This window comes from Mixophyes fleayi, chromosome 12 (assembly GCF_038048845.1).
Source record: "Mixophyes fleayi isolate aMixFle1 chromosome 12, aMixFle1.hap1, whole genome shotgun sequence".
NCBI lineage: Eukaryota > Metazoa > Chordata > Amphibia > Anura > Limnodynastidae > Mixophyes > Mixophyes fleayi.
The window spans coordinates 20,013,135-20,038,288 of record NC_134413.1 but is presented as its reverse complement, the minus strand read 5'-3'; the positions used below and the strand labels follow the sequence as shown (position 1 = coordinate 20,038,288).

Below are 25,154 nucleotides of genomic sequence, written 5' to 3'. Positions count from 1 at the left end.
ATGTACCCGCCCCCCATCTGGGATGCCCGTCTCTTCCCCCATTACAGCATGTGCTCGTCTTCCCCCCCCCCCCAATTGCAGCATGTGCTCGCCCCCCCACCCCATTGCAGCATGTGCACCCCCCATTGCAGCATGTGCCCGTCTCTTCCCCCATTACAGCATGTGCCCGCCCCCCCCCATTGCAGCATGTGCCCGCCCCCCCCATTGCGGCATGTACCCGCCCCCCCATTGCGGCATGTACCCGCCCCCCCCATTGCGGCATGTACCTGTCCCCCCCCCCCCCCATTGCGGCATGTGCCTGCCCCCCCCCCATTGCAGCATGTGCCTGCCCCCCACCCCATTGCAGCATGTGCCCCCCCCATTGCAGCATGTGCCCCCCCCCATTGCAGCATGTACCCGGCCCCCATCTGGGATGCCCGTCTCTTCCCCCATTACAGCATGTGCTCGTCTTCCCCCCCCCAATTGCAGCATGTGCTCGCCCCCCCCCATTGCAGCATGTGCCCCCCCCCATTGCAGCATGTGCCCCCCCCATTGCAGCATGTGCCCCCCCCATTGCAGCATGTGCCCCCCCCCCCATTGCAGCATGTGCCCCCCCCCCATTGCAGCATGTGTCCCCCCATTGCAGCATGTACCCGCCCCCCATCTGGGATGCCCGTCTCTTCCCCCATTACAGCATGTGCTCGTCTTCCCCCCCCCCCCAATTGCAGCATGTGCTCGCCCCCCCACCCCATTGCAGCATGTGCTCGCCCCCCCACCCCATTGCAGCATGTGCCCCCCCCATTGCAGCATGTGCCCGTCTCTTCCCCCATTACAGCATGTGCTCGTCTCTCTCCCCCCCCCCCCCCCCCCCAATTGCAGCATGTCCCATTCCCTCCCCAATTGCAGCTTGTTCTTGTCCCCCCCCCCCACATTGCAATATGTTGTCTTGCCGCCCCCCCATTGAGTCGGGGAGAACTTGTCTTAACCCAAGAGTCTACCAGACATTTGGGAGAGTTGGCAACTATGCTATTATAAAGCTGGTGATAGGGGTTTGCAGATAACCATGCCACATTGAGTGGAAGGGTGTTTGATTTGTATATTTGAATGCAATGATTACATTTCAGCAGTGGAGAGCCGAGAGCATGACGCTGTGAGTACATTACAGAGGTAAAGCAGTAATGTAGAACTTACAGCAGTGAGTGCAGGAATGTGCACTGGGGATGGTAAATGAGCTTGGGGTAAGAGCTTTCTGCTAGCTTGCAGTTCTTTATATTCTGACTGATGTTATCCCCCGTCACAGTGTGCTGCTGTAACCTGCAGCATGGTCTGAGCTTCAGTAGAGTGTATGTATTTGTAGGAGTCTGGATGGGAAAGTGTGTTGTGATGGAGTGTAGGTCAGTGGTGGTGCCCATTTGCCTTCACCTGCGGCCCCTATCTCTGACTTATTCTCTGCTGCAGGGAGGTCACGCAACACAACCAATCAGCGGAGGTGAGAGTGCAGAGCATTTGCACTGTGGGAGGTGTGGGAGGCATGTACGTAGGTCTCAGTGACATGTTAGGAGGTAGCTTGTGGGAAGTTTTGAAGTACATGTGAGATCTGGGGGTATTTAATGCATATGAGCATCTGGGGCATGTGGGCATATTATGCAGCAAGTGAGAGGCAATTTTGCTCTTTCAATTATTTGTGTATATATAATATCCCTTTAACAGCCAAATCATTTTCTAGCAGTTTAATCCTAGACCACACAAAACAATCATTACTTTTCCCTGGGAAAGTGCTTTCCTGGGAATGTCATTTCAGTTTCGCTGAAATACACAAGAAGACATTTGCCATCTCATTGCCGTTGGTAAACAATACAATAATTTTGCATGCATTCCATAATTTATTGAGAATGTCCCGCTATCCGCTCCATTTATGGAAATCCTAATTTATCTCTCAGTCCTAGCAGAAAATAGCTCTGTCTGCTGCAGCGGAAGCAACAAAACTAATTTAGAAAGTATACATCCTTCTGTTGTGTGTTTGTAATCGGCAGACATGCTTTGCAAGAAACGTTGCCATATTTAGCATCTTGTGTCAAGACAATTATTTACAATATGAACAGCCTAGATTACCATTATAAAGAGTCCTAATCTCCCGCTTCAGTGCTGTACAGCTTCATACTGTGAAAGTGCAATAAAGAAAAGGCCGTTGACTGCAGGATATCACTGTTTCCAGATGTTCGTGCTTAACCCTTTCATGTCTGGGGCAGGGGTTGTTTATTAGACTAGACCCGTGTTGGCTAACCTGTGACACTCCAGGTGTTGGGAAACTACAAGTCCCAGCATACCCTTCCAGCAATAAGCTGCTATATATTGGCAAAGCATGCTGGGATTTGTAGTTTAACAAAACATGGAGTGTCACAGGTTAGCCAACACTGGACTAAGACCATAGGTGTGTAGTGTCCTAAAATGTCCAGAAACATGAGCAGTGATTGGGCAGGGCATGATGACCGAATTAGCGACGTCCTGCGCATACAACGCAAACGGCATAACAGAGCTGACCTAGTTTGGGGAGGTAGGTTGTCCTTTACAGAGGGGCCCAAGAGTACGACTGCTGCTGGACTGGACACCCCTAAGCTGGTCCATCACACCTTAAACCAGGCCTGTCCAACCTGCGGCCCTCCAGATGTTGTAAAACTACAAGTCCCAGCATGCCCTTCCAGCTATCAACAGGTTGTCTACTGGCAAAGCATGCTGGGGCTTGTAGTTTCACAACACCTGGAGGGCCACAGGTTGGACAGGCCTGCCTTAAACCATTATACATGTTTTATAATATATCAGTCCAGTGGTAGGCAACCTTATATACTTCAGGAGCTGCGTGGACAGCTGTCTAACATTCAAACGGGCTGCACACTACCCTTAATTTCAGTAACACGTTAACAAGTGTTATATGCTATAATAAACAAATCTAAAGGACAAAGCAGGAAGGGGCTGGGGGCCACCGGAGAAGGCTCGGAGGGCTACATGGCCCTATGGCCATCTGTGCTCATTCCTGTTCTCTAATGTGTTACGTCAATATATATTCTGTATTTTATTTTTTATTTTTTTTAACACGTGTCTGTGTGTTCTGTACCTATTTTCCTGCTCTCTGCTACTAATCGTAACACTTTGGGGAGGGGAGAATAGAAAATTAAGCCATGAAGTCCTTATTGATTTAGAGAAATTGATCTACATGGCTCCTGGGTAGCATTGCGGTTTTGTTTTGGGTCACAGGATTTAGGAGACGTTGATTTGTTTTGTATTAGTTGAGCTGAACTGAAGATAAAGGCGGTTACTCGTCCTTGTTTACTTATAATAGGAAAGGCTTTCCGCACCTGCACACATAACTCTGGGGTAATTCCTCTTTTGTAAAGGGAGTTATGCTGTTACCCCGCGGGTATAGAAAACGTCACTCTTTTGAACCACGTCAAACCACACAGATGAAAGTGTTCCTTCTCCATCTCCTTCATAAATCACAGATCAGACGGCATCACATCTGTCTTTGTAATATCGGCCAGGGTTTTGTAATGTTTTTTTTATTTTAGATTTGAGTTAACAGTCTCGTTAGAAAACACGTTGAGGGGGGATCTGTTGGAAAATGTAAAGCAATTTACTTTCATCAGCCACTCAGCAGTGCTCAGTAATCTCCCCGATGGAGAGTTTCCATTCCTTAGTAATTTGTTTTACGGCAGAAAAACTGCAAAGTTCTCACCATCAAGGATAATGCTACCTGGTTACATTGTTCTTACAGCAACTCGGAGGATTAAATGGTCCCATTGTTCATGACATTACAGCGCATGTATCCTGTAGGGCATAGCAACTGGTTTTATTTGTCCACAGCTTCACTAGTTGTAGAAGTAACAAAACTGCCCCCAAAGATCCCCAAACTGCTAACTCTCCATGTGCGATTAACAACGTTTTTAAATGCTAAGAGAAGAACAGTTAGGGCCTGAGTCACTAAGGAGTGCAAAGTATAAAAAAGGAGTAACTTTGCACCTGGGCAAAACCATGTTGCATTGGAGGGAGGAGGTAAGTTTAAAATGTGGGGACCGATTGAAAGCTGGGTTGGGCATGTCCTAGATCGGCTTTAAATTTCAGTACAATAAAGCTATCAAGTATTTGTGTGCTACATTACAAAACAGCCAGTATTTATCTTATGTGCAAAATAATAAACGGATTTGCACCCCTTGCATTGTAACATGGTTTGTCCAGGAGAAAACATAATCTTTTTATTTGCCTTACTTGACTTATGATGATACGTTTGTTTTGTGTGAGCCTGTCAGTTTTTTTTTTTTTGTCTTTTGACAGAAGTTAATCAAGTTGGGTCATGCACATGAGTATTTTAATGGGTTGTTGTGAGAAGTATATAGAATGTAACTTTGCAAGGTATTTTCATAGGAATAGACATAACTTTGCTTTTGTGCTTCGGATGTTTTTTGCTATAAAAAAAAACCCGGCAAAACTTGACAATGCTTTTGTCAAGTTTTTCTTATAATATTTATTTTGCATGGTAACCATGTGATAAATGGATTGAGGATATGCATTTTTAGATACGTCCTCGTAGGCTCAATGTAGAGACAAAATCTGCTTCAAGTTGTATTTTCAAAACTGAATAAAAGATGAGAAAGAAAAAAGAAAAATCAATGTTCACATTATTAATTTCATCATAGGATATTGTTATCTGATTTTTTTTTAAAGTCCTTTCTGGAAGAGGATAAAACACCCAAGTCTAGAATAATATTAAATGCTCAGTGTATCTTTATTATCTTTATATTGTATGTAATGGAGGACTTGGCTAGGATCCTCCTTAATCCTGTCCACTTGGATCTCCTTCTCACCTTTCTCCTACACATATGGGAAGCGGCCATTTTGTAGTTTTACCTAATGCTTGTGAGTGTGGCACCAGTCCGTTCACTAGTAATGAAGATTACATTGGGGGGTTACTTAGCTCCGTCTGCAGAACGGATGCAGCTATACTTTGTCGGTAATGTCTCTGGTTCCTACTGATTTTCTAGCCATTCTCAAATATTGGTTCAGTCCATAAAATGGCTGCCTCCACTGCGTGTAAGCCATGACCAATTTGTCACGAACACGTTCCCAGCTGCCGTGACTTTGGGGTGTTCGCTGTGTGAGGTCACACACGATTTCAGCCCGCAGTCTCTCTCTACCAATCACACAGGTTATAGACCTACGGAATCGCCCCCAACACAGCGCTCTCACACCCCCAGACACTTCAGGTTTACCACCACCTATTGGTTATGGGCAGTAGGACCCCAATATACTGTCCCACACTGGCACCCAGGCTTCTAGCTAGAGTATCAAGGATGTAATTTATTAAATTATAGACTAAATATGCAAAAATAGAGGGCATACAGATAAAAAAAAATAATGAATAACAATTAATTGACATAACAAGCAAAGCAGTTTAAAATAAAAAGAGGTTACATTCAGAATAGCACTTACGTGACTTGCATAATCTGCGCCATGGGGAATTGGCTAGAAAGATGAACAGCTTATCAGTGTGGCTTGATTTCCCCAAAATTTTAACTCCTTGGTGTTGGACCGTATCACTTTAGTGTGCCCTGTCCAATTACCAAGTAATTTTGTTGAGGCAGCTCTATCTGTGGGCATAGGAGTGTAAGTCATATATTGGGTGCACGTCTCCAATTTATATTGTAGAACAGTGGTCTCAATGTTTACATTAGCTAGAGCCCCAAGTATCAATGTGACATTTTTCTGGGGGGCTCAAGGCAATTTCTGGGACCCCATTTATGTAACAAACCCACAGGTTACCCCACATCTGGTGCTAACAAATACTCCCAATGCTTTCTGTTACCACTGTTTTTTTATAATTTGCGGTTTTGATTAGACTTGAGCTGTTCTTGCTTCGGGTAGCATGGTATCATGTATTTTTCTTTGGTCGGTGAACATGGTATAATGTACTTAAACTGTCTTGTGGGCTGTGATCAAAGGAATTTATTTAGTTTTGTTACCTATAGCGCAGACATGAAGATGTATTTTTGCCAGCCTATAAGTCTGCAATAGTTTTTGCTGGAAGCCCAGCCCTGGGAAGATTGGCAGCTGTCCTCAGTGTTCTCTATTTGTAAATAATATTTCCATCTGTAGAATGATGGACTTTTATATTGTTTAGAACTATCCTGTAACCCTTTGCAGACTGCAGGGGTTTCTGTGAGCTCATTGCAGATGTATTTTCTCCATGGCATGGTGTAAACACAAACCTTGGAATATTACCTGATGGGGAAAAAGTGGTTAAACCCAAATGATGCCATCTCGCTGTGTGATCTCGTCGGCATAATAGCGAACATCTGTTCCTTCTGCCACGGCTGGAAATGGCTGAGATCTTTAAATAATTCACGCTCTCCCTTTTCTCCTGCCAGAAAGCTGGAAGTAGCAACAAATTAATTAGTCGGAAGTACTAATGGTAATAGCTGGCCAGACTGAAGGGTTCATGATACACTGTTAATTACAGTGTTTTGGACAGAGTTGAGGACATGGCGTAGGGGGTTCCTTAAGGCTCCCAGAAATGCTTTCTGCTTTTCCTCTCTCCAGAAGCCACAAATGTATTCCTTTTTTTTTATTTTTCCAAATCTATGTATACCACGTGTACAAAGTCAATTGTGTGTGATATACAAGATACTTTTACTTGGATGGTAAACCTTAGTAACCACAGTTGAAACCTAAAACAAAATTAAAGTCAGGGGAATGTGTGGATTAGGAAGTTATTTGGATTGTCTACAAGTCCTAGTTGGCCGCAGATGAAAGGGCAAGTAAAACGACAGGGTGATAGGGAAAACAGGGCAGGGTGGGCACACAGGGAATAAAGCAGAATATGCTTAATCATGGCAAGATTTAAAAGGAAGGTGGGGGTGAGGAGAGATAAAACCAAGTACCAGATGGAGCCCTACAAGGCCAAGAGGAAAATGAGGTGACAAAAATACAATGGTCGAAATTTTGGGAATAAGCATAACTGATCCAAGATTTCCCCACTCTCAAACATCCAATAGTATACTAGTTAGCTTCTTTTCTACCATAAAGTCTGTGTAGAAAAGTCCAAATGGTCTTCAAAGCCTGGCAATAGGTTGCTGGGTAGCTTGAAAAATAAGTTACTCATTTTTGCTAGGGTGGGGTGGTATTATCTCCTTTGGTCTAGCCTAAAGTTTTTGAGGAACACTGAAAATAAAAATAAATCATACACTCTGAACCCCAAAGCCTTCTCAGTCGCTTCTTTTCGTTCCCCCATATGCGAATTTCCCTCTTCTCCACAACCCTTGAAACATGTTCTTGGGTATCCTGGAACAAAGCTATCTGCGATGGTGCCACCAGAAATAGACTTTGCAGGTGGGCAATGTTCATTTTCCTTTCCGTTCCTCATGCTCAGGGGGAGTCAAAGTATGGAAAGGGCCAGAGGTCAATTAGGTAGGAGGAAATCCCAGATATTCCCAAGAAATGAGGATAATTGATACATATGCCTCAGAAGGCTGGCGGGGACATTATAGTGTCCCACGCTAGTGAGCTCTTTATTTAGAGGCCTATGTTTATTTTGAAGAGGCAATCTTAATAAAAATGTAGAAAATTGTGGACTCTGCTGAGCCTCGCTGACAGAGGAAGGGGCGTCCAGTCCTGGCGTAGACCTGGGTTAGCCAAAAGATAACATTTTTGAAGTGCATTGTCAAATGGAGAATGCTGGATTGCCATGACTGTGTTTAGAGCACATGTTTTAAAACGTTTCATCTCCTGCATGTCCTTATTTGCCCAGTTTTGAAGTGGGTAGGGATTGAACAATTGTAGCCAATCAGGTCATCATAATATTCACAGCAGCACAGATTATTTCAGGAGATGAGTGTTTTTGATTTGTCCACTCATGAGAGATTTATAAATCGGCACAGGGTTGCACGTGACATTGACAGTAAGGAGGGGAATGGAGACAAGCAGGAAGCCACAGACAGAATACCTGATGTGTTGTGAAAAGGATGCAATTAGATTTAGGTGTCAAGTAAAGGTCATACATGTAACTTAATTGAGAACTAATGCTTTACTAAATTATTGCAAAGTATCGAGTTATCTTGGACTGTTTATTCAGATACTGTAGGAATTGGGGACAGCACGGTGGCTCAGTGGGTAAGCACTTCTGCCTCTCCGCACTGGGGTCATGTGTTTGATTCCCCACCATGGCCTTATCTGTGTGGAGTTTGTATGTTCTCCCTTTGTTTGCGTAGGTTTCCTTCGGGTGCTCTGGTTTCCAACCACACTCCAAAAATATACTGGTAGGTTAATTGGCTGCTATCAAATTGACCCCAGTCTGTCTGTATGTGTATGTTAGGGAATTTAGACTGTAAGCTCCAATGGGACAAGGACTGATGTGAGTGAGTTCTCTGTACAGCGCTGCGGAATTAGTGGCGCTATATAAATAAATGATGATGATTGGGTTATTTATGTGGTTATATGGTTTCACAGCAGAAACTAGTTTTATAGCCCTTTCACTGGGACGACTCCCTAGTTTGATATCTAATCACATTCACCTTCATTTCTTCTCAGGTCTGTGTTATTTTATTTACCTTGTATGTCCCTGTTTTATGTTTTCCCTGTTTTCGTTGTACCTTCTCAGAAATCAAAACAATAACCATTCTCTCAATAATTTAAGACATTATTGTGCGATGACGTCTCCTGAGTCTCCTTCATGAATAAAAAGAAACAAATGGAATTATATTTAACCAAGAATGATTACAACGTTAAAATACTGTGTGCGGTTAGATAGAAGCCATCTCCAAGCTGATCCTTCCCCTGGAAAATAATATCTCAGTGCGACAATGGTTATTTTTCTGCAGGTGACAACGAAGAAGATGGAGAACTGGACCTTAATGGAATTGACGACAATGAAATAGACAGGGTGAGACCTCTAATTTCTCCTTTCATGTCTTTCAATATAAATGTGTTTAATCAAGACCGCTTTCCACTGTCCCTAATTACACAGTTTCCACTGTTGTGAAATAAACTTGTTAGTAAGTGCACTGCGGAGAACGGTCCTAGTGATCTATTTCCCCGATATGTTACCTTGTAAATGTGCAGCAAATAAGGAACCCAATTCCTAGTGAAAATGTTTCTTTTTCATTTAAATTATTCATTTATATTATTATTGTTATTCCTTAGAGCGACTAGTTATTATGTACAATTATTATGCTTTACGAGAATGTTTAATCATCGCATCATCTTGCTGCATTGGAGCTTACAATCTAAACTAACCACGAAAAACACACGCACACTATGGTTAATTTGACTAATGGGATGGGGGGAGGGGGGATGAGTATTTCCTAAACAGTGGGGTCGTCCGACATTAGAAACCCCCCTGTTTTGCTATATGGGGGAGGCCGTATTTACCAATAATTAATTAATAAATGTTGAAATCATTAATACACCTGTCCTGTATGTTGCTTTTTCAGAGACCGTAAGAAAATGAGCAACATTTTGCTAGATCACAGGCTCAATTGAGTATATTCTGATTTGATGTAACCTGTTCTTAATAGTGGACAACTCTGCCAATAGGTCTCAGGACCTAAAGTTGGTAAATCTTGTCGTAACAATAAATATTTATCATCGGCATTTGGTAAGATAACTGTTTTGGACTCACTGTGCTCCATCTCTCTCCCTATTCCCAGTATATTCTCAATGAGAAGGAAGCTGAAATCAAGAAAGAATTATGGATGAGAGAGAACGCGGACTACCTGCGGGAACAAAAGGGTAAGCGCCGCGGTTTCCCGTTCATGGTTTGACATCCAGATCTGTCATTTAAAGTGACAGCATCCAGAAAACATCGCTCACGCTTTAACATCTCTGTTTTTCAGAAAAAGAGGAGAGAATTGCTAAAGAGAAAGAGCTTGGTATTTATAAGGAACAGAAGGTAACGTTATATTACATCTATTATATGTCATTATATTATATTTGCTGTTTATATGATTGCTTTAAAACGGTGAAATTTCTTTTGATTGTTCCACCCTTTTTCTGTAAACCGGTCATTGTTCAGTTTTATAACATGATGCAAATATCTTAAGTATTCTATAGATCACAGCTTGCAATAAGATATTCTATAAGTGTGGTACAGAGGTATCCATCCTGCGGCTGGCTATTGTAGAACTGCAAGTCCCAGCATGCACGCAAGACGTCATTGTGCCAAGTCATTTTATTTGCAAAATCCTAATGTGATTTAATTTTAATGTTGGCGTATTCACCTTGCGGCTGCTTTCCTCTAAAGCTTGCAATCTAAAAGTAGGTTCTCATCAAGAAAAACAAATGTGTTGTCCTGTCAACTTAGGCAGCTTCAAAGCCCGTGAGCCCCTAAGGGCCCCCCCTTTCTTGCAGAGAGCTTAGTTTCTGTGCTGGGCTTTGAAGATCATGATTTGGAATGACTGACCTAAAAGACACTGAGACTTCAAAGGGAGGAGGTCATAATACATATGAAAGAGAAAATGGAAGCTGAAGAAGTGAATGTGGGGTCACTGGACCCCAGGCCCTTAAACATGATGCAACTTTTTATTTTTGTTTCTGTTTGTTAACACTGTTCCCACAATTCACTGCCTTCTAAAGCGTTTTTGGCTATAAAGATGTCTAAAATAGGAGGCATACTGTCACACGCAAGCTTGCAAGTGTTGACCTACAGACATTTTTCGATCTAAAGTAGAACACTTCATTTAAAATGACCTGTAAGAGTTAATTACCCATTTAATCTCTTGTACAGTATACGTGATACATATTGATCAGTTTTATTATTTCTGATTTTGTCCATTGGAGGCTGCCATGTTGATGGCTCCAATGTGTCCTGGTTTCCCCCACACAGTCTCTTAACCACAATGCTTATCTTACCATTGCTCAGACTCCTTTGCACCCGAATTAACCAGACACAGTGGCTATCAAAAATATTCACCCCTTTGGGAAATTTTCAGGTTTACGTTTCTTTCACAATGGAATCAAAGTGGATTTATTCAGGATTTTCTACCAATCAACACAAAATACTCTGTAATATCAAATATTTTTTTTTTTTTTTTTAAATAATGAACTAACAAAAATAATAATAATAAACTTGAAATATTTTTTCCCAAATAAAAACAAGCATTAAACAACTACATAGATATCTTTTGAATACTTGGTAGAAGCACCTATCGCTTTAGTTACAGCTGTGAATCTGTTTGAGTAAGTTCGTTCCAGCTTTGCTCATTTGGATTCTGCAATGTTCGGCCGCTCTTCTTTGCAGTGTTGCTCGTCCTCAAAGAGGTTGCGTGAGGAATCAAATTATTCCACTGATTATCTATGAGATTGAGGCCTGAGCTTTGACTGGGTCACTCCAGGACATTGGTTTTGTGTGGTTTTGTTTGTGCTTGAGCCACTCCAATGTGGCTTTTGCAGTAGGCATTGGGTCATTGTACTGTTGGAATATAAGATTTGTCTGTATCTTGCGCCATCCATGTTCCCTTTATTTTCAGAAGATTTCCTATCCCTGAAACAGAGTAGCATCTCCACACGTAGCTTCTACCAATAGTTCAGTCTTAGTAATGGCCTGGACAGTGTTCCAAGTGGAAAATAAGTCTAAAATGTAATCATCTTATACTAGTCCTCTGCTTCTCAAAAACATTTTCTTGCATTTGCTTTTTAATGGTTTTTTTATCTTCATGATGAAGCCTCTGATTAGAAATGCACTATCAAGCAGTGAGGTCCACCAGGCAGTTTTTTTTAGTTTTTGTATTTAAAAATTAGTTCAAACACTTAAATTGTTCAATGGTGGACTTCAATTAATTATTTGCCCTCTAAAGAAAATTGATTGCACTAGGGTTTATTAAAAAGAAAAAAAATAGTGAATAATTATGTAATCAATTGTTGTTTTTTTTTTAAAAAAAAAAATTGTAATGAATTAAGAAATAGCTTTAAAGTGCATTTACAACTATCTGCTGTTTTAATGCACTTTTTAGACAATAATATACGCCTAAAAGGACAAAAAAAAAGTAAAAAAAGACTTAACAATAAGATGAATGGCTTCCTATATGTACTCGTTCACACTATTGTGTTCTAAGCTTTTAGAATGCATCAGGACTTTCTCATGCATTAACAGTACAACAGATGCCTAAAGTACACGGAAAAGTATTATTTTGTGTTGAATGGTAAATCCATTTTTATTTTATGATGTAAGAAAAGTGGCAAAAGAGAATGAATAACTTTATAAAGCCACTGTGAGGGAGGGGTACGTTCATCTTACTGTTTCACCTTTTTTAATGTAGTATTTAAGGAAGTATTAGGTGGATTTTTTTATGGGCTGATCAAACTTAGTCACGTGAGTCTGTCGGTTTTTAATCTCAAGATTAAAGCAGCCCTTCTATATTACTGATATTAAGGGTAACGTGCGACCCTTTTGAAGGATCTAGTACCGAAAAAAACGCTGCCCTAGAAGTGTATCTGGTTTCCCATCACTGATTCTGGCCATCCCCAGAAGAGGAATAAACTGTTTTCTCCCCTATCCCCCAGACCAGTAGGTTCCTGTAGCGACTAGTCTTCAAACATAAGATCCATTAAAGATCCATCGGGGAGGCTCAGAGGCACATCACCTTGTCAAACATAGGGGGACGGATCCTATAAGAGTCAACCACACCGATAAAATCCATTATACAAAATGAAAAAGGGAAAGTGATCATTTATTTTCATCTACTGTCCTTTTTAGTTTAATTCACTTATAGCTTGTGTTCTTTCAGTCTGCTTTCTTTCCTATGTTGCTCGATTATAGTACTTAATTTCGGTTGTTAATTTGGCCGGGCTGATGGTTTCTCAGATTTATTGTGATAATTACAGTGAACTAATGTAAAGATACTTTGAAGATGAAATAAATGGACTCATGGTACATGTATATATTCAGATATGAATCGCCCACGTAGGCATAATAGAGAGGATAGTAAGTGATCTCCGTTCAGGGACCAGCAGGGAAATAACCTTTCGTTCATGTTTTTTTTATTGGTGTAATGGCGCCAACTGTCCATCTGTCATGATCAAAACCAAGAGGTATCAGGAACTCTGTACTGAATAGAGATGTACAAAATTTGGCACCTTCGGAGTGAAACGGGACATTTTGCAGAGGTGCTTTGTCATTCCATGAACACCCATTGCGCACTATGTTTGTAAAGTCCCATTTCACATGATTCATAGGCTACGAATAGACCTGGAGTGATGACAGTCAGCTAATCGGCTGTACGCAGAGTGTTTGGGTTAATGGGTAACACTTATGACCAAATTGTGCGCAGATGAGTAACATTTCACCTCCAAAAGCGGCAGAGAATTTAATATTTTTGCGGAGCAGATTTTAAACCTTCTCCCCTCTATGAATTAAAATGAACATGCAGCATGTACAACTGCTGGTATACGCTGTGCATTGTGCCCGCTAGTCCTATAGCTATTTTTATTTAAATGTAGTTATGTCTTTCCATCATTCAACTTGTAGAGACGTTTCTAATTCATCTGATCCCCGGGGTTTTTCGCATGACATTTTCAGCTGCTCTGAAAGTGTTTGGGATGGTTATAAAATTTGACATTTCTCTAAGAATCCAATTGCAAGATACAATGTCAGCAAATAACCAGTGTCAAATCAATACAGTGTTTCTATTTTGTCTGATCTCAGAATGCAGCCACTTTGTGTCATGGAGAATTTTTTTTTTCTCTTTGCAACATTGAATTGATCTATTGACATTTATGTGCTGGAAATAAAAGCCCTTGTAGGATGAAAAATGACATAGATGACATGTATGTGAAAACCCAAAAATGCATAAATGAAAATAAAGTATTTAAACTCTGAAAAGGCAGAAACAAATGACAAGCTGAAAAAGACAGTGTTGTATTATTGTCTTTTTGTTCTCAGGTATGTCAGTGATAGAAGGCTGTCCGGTTTTGTCTTACATTATTGAAAGTGTTTATCCGTGCAATATGTAGACCATTTAAAGGTGAGGGGCGGTTCCTGGTGTCTAGATCATCAACACCATTTATTTATTTATTTATATAGTGCCGCTAATTCCGCAGCTCTGTACGGAGAACTCACTCACATCAGTCCCTATTGGAGCTTAGTCTAAATTCCCTAATATACATACACACACACACACACAGAGACTAGGGTCAGTTTGATAGCAGACAATTAACCACTTGTATGTTTTTGGAGTGTGGGAAGAAACTTGGAGTACCCGGAGGAAACCCATACAAACTCCACACAGATAAGGCCATGGTCGGGAATCGAACTCATGACCACAGTGCTGAGAAGCAGAAGTGCTAACCACTGAGCCGCCCACAGATTACAGCTATATACTGCACTGATATAGAGATTTCAGGGGTAAAGAAGGGAGATGTGTATGATTTCATCCCCATCAGGTGATGAAGCCTGAATATGATAGAGCAGAGCTAGGGGCCACATCGGACACACTCCCCTTATTCCTCCACCTTACAGAAGACGGGGAGCAGGCAGCGTGCCCGGGGAGAGGTTAATGGCTGTCAGTAACGCTGTGACCTATGTTAGAGACACTCACACTGAGCTCCTTAAGTTCTGCTGGGAAACCTGTTTCTATGGTCCCATTACTAAAATAACTTTATACAATCTATAAATAATGTATGTAAATAAATTGTGCACTCTAAATTGCTCATTGCCTATGTCCAATAATGTCTCAATAGGTGATCCTTTGATTGATGGGGCGATGATGATAATAGTTTGCATCTTTGTACAATTAGCCACATTTGTTTTAAAAAAAGATAGGGGGAGGCCACTAATGTGCGCCCTCTATAAGATCTCTTCACAGAGATACTGGCTCTTCCCTCTCATGTTACACAGCCATCAATAATGTGCTTTTAAAAGTAAATTGTGCCAGGCCTTATACCCAATAGCATTGAATTCTCTAATAATTTACTTACCTTTGTAATGATAGAATGATGCAAGTCAGCTGATCTGGCAACAGAACCCATTGTTTCCAATGTGCGTCTACCTACTTGTGTGTGCTTGGGTGCGTAGCCTCAGAGTTAGTTTTCCACGAATGCTTCTTGCTGTATTCGATGGGTTTAACACAAGTTGCACACATTCAGGACAATGCTACATGCGGCTGTATTTCCCAATGGCTTTCATCTCTTGATTGTGGTTTGTGACTGATCCTCTTCCTCTACCCACAGACTTGTGGCCAGGGTTATAAGAGTAACAGGGCTATAAGAGTAACCTGGGCTTGTTTGCTAAGGAAGAGGCCTTGGCAAACAAACCCAGGCTATTATTTTTATGTATTTAATATTCTAGTTCGTGAAATATTGATACATATTTGCCTGTTTCTAGTAGATGCTTTCTTTTATCATACTCTTTACTTTGTGTGCTAAAATTGTGTCAATTATTATTTACTAACCTAATTAACCTTTGTCAGGTACATATAGGTACTTTATAGAACATCTCGAGAAACCGACAATAGCCCAGAATTAAACTCATTCAGCCCCGGTCTTCACGCACGTCTCCAGCTCTGTTTTCCTGCCATTTAATTCTTGCATTAATTGCATTTTCCCCACACCTGCCTCCCCCTACTCATAATATCACCTGCTGTCTAGTGCGACCTTGGATGCAGCTATTGATTTATCACGATGTAACAAGCGCTGCCGTATGCAAAACAAGTTAAATTGGCTTGTATATCTAAGCCAGATGTAGTACCAATAACTTCTGTCTTGATTGGTAAATTCATTCATCATCATCATCATTTATTTGTATAGCACCACTGATTCCGCAGCGCTGTACAGAGAACTCATGCACATCAGTTCCTGCCCCATTGGAGCTTACCGTCTAAATTCCCAAACATATACACTCACAGACAGACAGACAGAGACTAGGGTCAATTTTGATAGCAGCCAATTAACCTACTAGTATGTTTTTGGAGTGTGGGAGGAAACCGGAGCACCCGGAGGAAACCCACGCAAACACAGGGAGAACATACAAACTCCACACAGATAAGGCCATGGTCGGGAATCAAACTCATGACCCCAGCGCTGTGAGGCAGAACTGCTAACCACTGAGCCACCGTGCTGCCCACTGACATCTATACCGTATGTGGACCATGTCTGAGCAAAATATGTCACGTCTATGAACTGTTACAGTTGATAACTCCCAATGTCGTGTGTACTGTGTCGTAATTCAAGTACATGATAATATATGTTGTAATAAAACGTATACTTTGTCCGTTACGCAGCCAAAGAGGTCGTCCAAACGACGAGCCCCCATTCAAGCCAGCACAGCTGGGGAGGCAATCGAGAGGATGCTGGAGCAGAAGAAAATCTCCAGTAAAATTAACTACGACGTGCTCCGGGATCTGAACAGCAAGGGAAGTGACCCTCAAAAACAGGAGAACAACGAGCTAGAAGATGGCAACACCGACAGCAAACTGACCCGCAGGAAATCCGCCTCCAACAGGACCCCGACCAATTCCCTCAACCACACAAACAAAAGGTAAGGTCTTGTGCTCTACAAGAGTAGCAATTTATTGCTTAGCTTTGTGTGTATGTTGTACAAGCAATGACAGGGGAAGGAAAACAATCTGAAGCTGCTTTTTTTTTTTTTTTCATACATGAGCGGGCAAATGTGTGCACACATGTGGCTTCTGTCACGGGGATCTACCTTATCCCTTTGCATGTCTGTGTCGTCTTTCCCTTCTGATCTGCTTGCTTTCCACTTCATTGACATGACACTTAACATGCTGCAGTGTTATCATGCTGAACTGCATGAAAGGGAGATCATGTCTACTGGAAATGACAGGCTGAGAAGTCTAGTGTTGCAGAAGTATCCCGCACTGGAGGTTCTGGAGCGAAGGGGGCGCTTCAAAGAAAGTTAATTGGATTTATCATGGCATTCTACTGAATAGGGACAGGCGTTGCATTGCACAGGGCCATTAAAGGACCACTAACCTAAAATACAACTTCATTTCTACTAGTAATATATATTCTATGACAATGTCAGGAGCTTATCAGTAAAGATAATATTTCAATTGAAGATGTGATGGTAGATGATGATGATGATGATGATGATGAGACGTTTACTTGCTATATATAGTAGGCTTCTTGTCTTTAAGTTTGATGAAAACCACTGCAGGGAGCCTATGAATTGGGGATGGGTGATCGCAAAGGGCAACAGCCTGTTCTCTGTTGTCTCTTAAATATAAATACAGTGTGAAATATCATATTCTGTTGTAGTATTGGATCATCTTATGCTTCAGGTTTAGCGACCGATTGGGTCCTACATTCACTTTGTGACATTTCCATATTTTATGTTATTGTCATTAAATAATGTTGCAAGTGTGACTATGCAATATCGTTAACAGCTTTAATGACTGAAAGTCCCGATCAGCAGCCGATTGATGTGTACACGCTATACGCGTTTCACAAGATTTACCGTCCGATCTGTGCTCGTCATCGGTCATATCCATCGGCTGAAAAGATGGTGACTCTGTAAACTCTATGGAGAGTTCTCTACACTGCTGGTCGTGAGCTCACACACACTGCAGGATTGGAACAACATTGTTCCCTCGTTTAGAGATTTTTAGTCCATTTATCAAATGAAACGATATAATGAGCTTTGGAACGATAATAGTTGATTGTTGGAGCCTACACACTAATGCGATATCGGGCCGAACAGTCATTTATTGTGTGATTGGCCCCATAATCTGGTGAAAAACCTGTAGTGTGTACCCAGCCTAAGTGCATCAAGACAACACTATCTAGGACAGAGATATATAACCTGATCCACTAAAGGGACCGCATGGTGCCCCTCTATCCTTCAAATTTCATTAATAAGTTAAAACAATACATTTAATCAAAGAAAGAGACACCTATGTGTAATAACATATCATTGGGTGTTTTAAATAGGAGTCACAAGCTACAACAAACACATCTAACAGTAATGCAGGACAGAGCTTAGGCCTGTAGGTGAAGGCTTACAGGGCTGCGTGTGACCCTAGGGCCACCTGTTGCCCATAACTGGTCTAAGATATCCATGCATTGCAATCCCCATTATCAGACGTTTACTGAGCAGTGTTAGAAAGAAGAAGAACAACAACATAGTGTACAGTTTTTGGATTATTTGAAGTTGAGGTAAGGTTTGATGCTCACCTTATTGGATCGCTCATTCAAAAAGTCACAAATCCAAAGGCTTCCAATAAAAACTGACTTCATTCTACAGAAAGTGCTAAAATAGTGTGATATCCTATAGAAGCGTGTAGAAAGTCAACAGTCATTTGCACTCACCTGTTCATGAAATGCTAAGTCCGTATCAATCTTTGTGCCTTGGCCCAGTCCACACCCATAGATTGTTGTCCTTCTCTGAGTTCCAATTCCAGGTGCAATCAGAAACAAATCAACACCTACGCGTTTCGTCAGCTACTGCTACCTGGTGACTGAGGGTAAGGACCTCACAATTAAGCCTTATTCACATCCTATTGGATGACTAATGGTGTGTGCAGTCATTAGGAATAGTTAAATTACAGCAGCCAGAGGCCATAAACAAAAGAGTACAAAGAGGAATAATAACAAATCCATCTACTCAAAATATAAATTAAAGTGTAACATTACAGTTATATGGCAGAATTCATTTATTCAAAATAAAGAAGTTAAAACATTATGTGAAACGCTGTACATCCGTTGTGGCTGACGGCTATAGTGTCCGCAGCGGTATGGGAACCGATCAGTCCAAACTGTATTGAACTTAATAACTTAATAGGCCACATACTGAGACACCTTCTTGCCTCATGTAAGTTAACAGGATATGACTCTCTAGCTTTCGTCAGTGATCAGTGGTGCCAACTCCCTTGGACCTGTCACTACCCCACCCAGGGTCCCCTTTCCTCCTTTACCCTCGTCGAAAGCCTACTTCCCCCCCCCACCCTTTACTCTATATAAAAAGAAAACTCCTGACTTACAGGCCCCTCCTTAGGATTAGAGGATTGATCTGACAGTTATATCTTATGTCAAATTCTTTGTCTGCGCTGTGATTGGTATGAGTATGGACTTGTCGACCTTGAAATAAATAAAATATTTAAAAAAAATGAAAAAGCTATGCATAGATACCTGGTAAAGACATTATAATATATTTTTAATCCTATATTATTGTCCAGGACCGGTGAATGCCTGCTGTTAGCCCTTCTAGATGGTAACAGTATGTCGGAGGCTGCTTCACAGTTCACTAAAGTGCAACTAGTTGAGAATATGTTGAAATGTATGTGGCCAGTTCTGTTCCCATCTACCCATAAAGTAAGTATTAGTACAGTGCTTATGTGCCTGTAGAATAGTGTTGAGAAGTCATATTAGGTTTGAATATGTCGCCATATGCTGAAAGGTTGTGTGTTCTGAAGAATGTAGCTGCAAGAAGAAGTGTTAGTTACAGAAAAAAATTGGCACATTTACCTGTATTGTCATAACCTCAGGGAGAAAGATTGTGATGCACCTGGAGCTCTAAGTAATCTTTCAGCTGCCCCTTCTGGCTCAGGTCAGCCTAAGATCCCCTTCTGAAGCCTATCTTACAAACCATGGAACGAGGGCTTGTGTAGGAGTCAGGTGAGCATTCCGATAACCTTCTCTTCTGTCTGAGCCCAGGTCACATTCACATGGTAGTATCCTTAGTTCACATCCGCCAGATGGAAGAATCCGAAGCAGACTGTCACAGCACTCCAGTATGAACCCAGGGTTAATAATAATAATCTGTTAATCATCAGCACCTAGTAATATAGGATAAAGGATGGGTCCTGCATCCCTCCACTGTCTTTGGGAGCAGAGATCGAGTACTTGAGCACTGCTGCCACTGGTTGAGATGTATGGACAGGAAGGGAATCAGGAGAGTTTATGTTAATGTTGCCATTTGTATCTGAAATTTTCTTCTAACGACGTTGAACAGAACCACGCAGGAAGATGTCCATTACTGATTTTGACTGGTCAATCTGAAGTTGGATACTGAGCATAATCTGACAAAGACCATATGCAGATTGGGAAGTTTTATATTGAGGGTTGGAAATAAACAAAAGCAGATTATCGACATATAGATTCAGTGTATGATATGTATTCCCGATGTGAATGGCCAGAATATCTGGATTACATCTAATGTGAGCAGCAACATAAAATGCCAATACAGTGGGACTATGGGCGCCATTTGTCTGGGTGTAGACTACCGCTCAATCTATCCTGCAGGTGACAGGACTGATACAAGGGGATCCGGGATATTGGGACAGAAATACTAACCAATGTTGGTCTAGGTATGGTATTAATCAACTAGTGCTGCACAACATTGAGAGTTGCTGCCCCTTCTGGGTTTAGAGCGTCCCGCGCTACGTGGCTGGGATAGAGCGTCCCGCGGTACGTGGCCGGGATAGAGCGTCCCGCTCTACGTGGCCGGGATAGAGCGGTACGTGGCCGGGATAGAGCGTCCCGCGGTACGTGGCCGGGATAGAGCGTCCCGCGGTACGTGGCCGGGATAGAGCGTCCCGCGGTACGTGGCCGGGATAGAGCGGTACATGGCTGGGATAGAGCGTCCCGCGGTACGTGGCCGGGATAGAGCGTCCCGCGGTACGTGGCCGGGATAGAGCGTCCCGCGGTACGTGGCCGGGATAGAGCGTCCCGCGGTACGTGGCCGGGATAGAGCATCCCGCGGTACGTGGCCGGGATAGGGCGTCCCGCGGTACGTGGCCGGGATAGAGCGTCCCGCGGTACGTGGCCGGGATAGAGCGTCCCGCGGTACGTGGCCGGGATAGAGCATCCCGCGGTACGTGGCCGGGATAGAGCGTCCCGCGGTACGTGGCCGGGAGAGGGCGTCCCGCGGTACGTGGCCGGGATAGAGCATCCCGCGGTACGTGGCCGGGATAGAGCATCCCGCGGTACGTGGCCGGGATAGAGCGTCCCGCGGTACGTGGCCGGGAGAGGGCGTCCCGCGGTACGTGGCCGGGATAGAGCATCCCGCGGTACGTGGCCGGGATAGGGCGTCCCGCGCTATGTGGCCGGGAGAGGGCGTCCCGCGGTACGTGGCCGGGATAGGGCGTCCCGCGGTACGTGGCCGGGATAGGGCGTCCCGCGGTACGTGGCCGGGATAGGGCGTCCCGCGGTACGTGGCTGGGATTGTATACAAAGTAGGAAGTATAGAAATTCACATACAACATGGTACAAACATTTCTCCTGGGAATATACAGTCCCAAGAAGAATCCTAGATTGGATACAGACATACTTGAACACAAATCAGGAATCACAGAAATGTAGCCCATCTAATAACCAGACCGGGTCCCTTCTGTGTGTGAGCTGGTGACCTCCACAGCTCTCAGGTCAGATCTCCGTTTATAGAGAGAAGCACTTCACGTATTAAAGAGATGTCTTTGAACAGAGAATTATGTGAATATATATGTAACATGTAACTTCCTGTGATTCCTGCAGGTCTGTAACCTGTATAGTGTGGGAGATCTGTGCTGGGTTTACTTAGAGCTAGGGAAATATCTTCCTATCTTCTTGTCCGCTCCACCTCATCCACCTGTGCGTTCTTGTATTATGCCTCTAGCATGTTCTGTGCTATGCTTTGTGTTCTACACCTCGCCTATTACTTTTTATATATTATATTTTCATTTCTTGGTATTTGCAGCTTGAGTATTCTGCATTTTGCTTGCTGGACCTCCTAAGTTTTATGGACTATTCTCTATTCCCCACTGCACAGCCCCATACCTATAGATGTCAACAATCATAATGGTTTCACTGCTATGAGCTCAGGAGACATTGAGCAGTCACTTTAATATGCTGGGACAGATTGATACTCGATCATTGTATATCACCTGATCCTGGAGAGAGGTGGAGCCCTTTTGGCGCACACTTCTCTTCCCGGATCTCTATGCTAGTAGTATATGATGACCAGAGCACAGGTCCCGACTTGGCAATGGGATCAAGCAGCCATCTTTTCACGCGGCAAAGTTACACCCCATTACAGACATTTGACGATTTACAGATCTGTCCATTTTTATCCTCTTAGTGACAACTAGATCAATGTATGGATTAAGAATAATTGTATTGTACAGTCAATATTGAAAAATAGTGACTTTTCCCAGGAACAAATTTTTAAAACCTGGGATTTTTCCTGACAATTAGTGTCCGTTTGGCAACTATGGACAGTAAACTGTAAACGTTATGTTTGTGGTGCTTACAATCTATAGCAGTGTGTATGACTTTGTTTTCCATTAACACAAATATTGTGATAGGAAATGTTAACATGGGCAACTCTTGTGTCTGCATTTGTTGTAGTGTGTTAGGCCAGGCATGGACTAGAGAGGATATCACCACAGCAATGATTGTAACAAACAAAACCTCTGCCAACGTCACTTAGTGTTTTTCCAAAGAAACATAACACTCCGTTCGTGCTAATGGGAATAGTTTGTTTGTATTCTATAAATATAGTAGTAAATATAGTATTCCCTTGAATTTTCCATTGACTATTAAAGGGCATTACCCATTTTATTCACATGCTCCAATTGACGAAAAATAAAAAATATTCAACTCCGTTTTTAGACTTTCTGAAGCCTTTTGGCAGAAAAACAGCAGCTTTAAAGTTGTCCATACACGGGCAAAGCCAGAGCAACGGAATCTATGTCCAGTTTGACCACATGCTTGGACAGATTTTCCAGATCTGATTGTGCAAACAACTGGATCCTATGGACCATGTTCTTGATCTAGGTGAGGTCCATTCACACAGCAATTTGCTGTCAAATGTGTCTTAAATTGACCATACTAGCCGTATAAAATAACCAGAGACCTCCTGAGTCTTCGTTGGGACAGCTCCTGTTGGCTGACGGCCAAGGTCTGTTGTAGCGAATGAGTCTGAGATAGAGGATGTTGTTGTGGACAAGGAGCTTTAATACATACTTCATTTCCACCATAAGGTATCAGAAACATTTTGTGATTGAGTAAAACAACAAAAACTTTTTTAATTTACAGTTTAAGGAAAAAAAAGGTTTTGAGCTCCCTTTTAACATTTTTTTTTTTATAGTAAGATCTTTCAAAGCAAACACTTTTCAGCAACTAGTATGCATTGTAGAACCGAGCAGCCTCAGAGGGGTTAATTTATTCCGGGTATTGCTAATTTCATCATCTGCTTAAGAATCGAGTCCCACAAGAGCGTATGCCTACTTGATATTTTCTTTTATCTAGCTGTCAGGCTTGTCTTGTCCGTTTCAGATCTATCACAGAGTCGAGGGAAGTGAGATCCCTCTCGAGTATAGCAAACTGCCTCAGATGCCGCTTTGTTTTCCTACAGGCAGCCGGGTCAAGGAAAGTTAATTTGATTTATCATAAAACTGTATTGCACACTGCAGAACACTGGTAGGTTGGCGATGCAGTCAGAAGGTAGCTGTGCGCCGCTAGATGAATAAAGATTTCTAACAAATGTAAATCAACGTTTTCAAAACATTCCGCCTTTATTTCTACTCGGCTGCTGTCAACTTTTATAAAGTTAATCGCACATTGTTTTTTTATCCATTGAAGAAGAGATTAATGTCACACTGGTTCTGTCTCTTTGTAAAGACTTTGTGCGTCCACTACGGTCTTATGTAGACATTGAAGTGAATTACTTTCTACTGATCAGCCCAAACTTCTCACCTGTGTTTGGATTCCAGAACGTAATTGATCATTAATGTCCATCTTTGTCTTTCTAGCTTCATCTGATTTTCGTGCTTTAATGTGAAACTAAACCTATAAGAGAAATCTGTTTGAAATATTGAAGTAGAGGGAACAATTTCACTTTTTTTTTTTTGCCTGTCGGATTATTCTCCCCTTGCTCATTAAATTATTGGCCAGTTGCTTATTAAATTTTGCCATATATCTGAGAAATTGGTCTTAAGTCACTGCCCACCAATTATTGCACAGGGGGCACTCTGTCACAAGCCCACTGCACAGACCACATTGTTAGTCACAGTATAGGGGAGGCTTTGTGCTCCATGGGGAGAATTTAGGCGACTGCGTTACTTTCGGCAGTAACGCCACCTGCGCACTATTACCATTACTACGGTAATAGTGCGTATTATTACCGTTAGTACGGTAACCTTTAACGCTGTTATCTGCTCGCGGCTCCAAAAAGTCCACGTTCAAATTAAAAAAGTCCACGTTCATTAATGGTAATAGAGCGCAGGCCGCGTTACTTTCAGCAGTAACGCAGCCAATTGAATTCCCCCTATAAGTAAGAATCAGTGGCCCCCAAAGACTCCCCGATGCTGGCTCTCCACTTTATTTTAATACATGAACAGTGCAGCTCCTTTAGCTTCATTGGTAATTGCACGTTGATCAGAGACTTTGGTACAGCTTCATATTATCCTGTATTAAGTACAGTTTGCGCTTTGAACTATTCTTGTTTTAGCCAATTTTCTATAGTGTATTACATATTTATTTATTTTTTTTCGCTTCCACTTGCATATGTTTCTAATACAAGGATATGTATTCGTCATTTATTTATATAGCGCCACTGATTCCACAGCGCTGTACAGAGAACTCGTTCACATCATATTCTTGTTAAATAAGCCTCTGACATTCCTGGTTCGCCATGGGAGTTTCTGCTGTTCACCATATTAAAATGGCCGCCTAGAGGGATGTTAGCAAGATGACTGCCACACCCCTCCCCCCTCTGCTGTGAGGCGAGCATGGAGCTCTGTGACAAAGACTGCATGTAGCGCCCCCCTTCCTTTTTGGTAATAAAGGAGCCACAGTACAGACTGATCCAAAAGTAGATGAGGTGAGGGGGTTTGTTGTTCATTGCAAACTGTATTATTATTATTTTTTTAAAAAAAATTCTTTTTACAACTGAAAGGAATAAATGCTGCTTCTCTGAGCCGTATCATATATTACACCTCTAAATGCACCTTACAAATATACACGAAGTGCCAGTTTGCAGACGTCTCTATGCCTTGTGTAGATTGAGTACAGCACAAGCAGTGTGACTCAGCCGGCTACGGTGATGTCATGGAGCTGTGTGTATCTTGCTTTGATCTGCAGTTCTAGCTGCCAGTGATGTCACTATGGATGTCCCAGGAGGGAATCATAACGTGTGTGTCCGTCTTCTAAGCCGCATCGTTGTGTGAAACACATTCATATCTCTTCCTGTACAAAGATCACTT

At 42.3% G+C, this 25,154-nt stretch overlaps 1 protein-coding gene across 1 annotated transcript in view; it reads left to right on the top strand.

The window, feature by feature from the left end:
- The window catches only part of BRF1 (BRF1 general transcription factor IIIB subunit), a 214,006-nt gene that overhangs the window by 138,306 nt on the left and 50,546 nt on the right, over nucleotides 1-25,154 (top strand). The window contains exons 12-15 of the mRNA XM_075193059.1: nucleotides 8,844-8,905; nucleotides 9,672-9,753; nucleotides 9,858-9,913; nucleotides 16,236-16,492. Of these exons, the coding sequence (XP_075049160.1) occupies nucleotides 8,844-8,905; nucleotides 9,672-9,753; nucleotides 9,858-9,913; nucleotides 16,236-16,492 (457 nt within the window). The remainder of the gene's footprint in view (nucleotides 1-8,843; nucleotides 8,906-9,671; nucleotides 9,754-9,857; nucleotides 9,914-16,235; nucleotides 16,493-25,154) is intronic.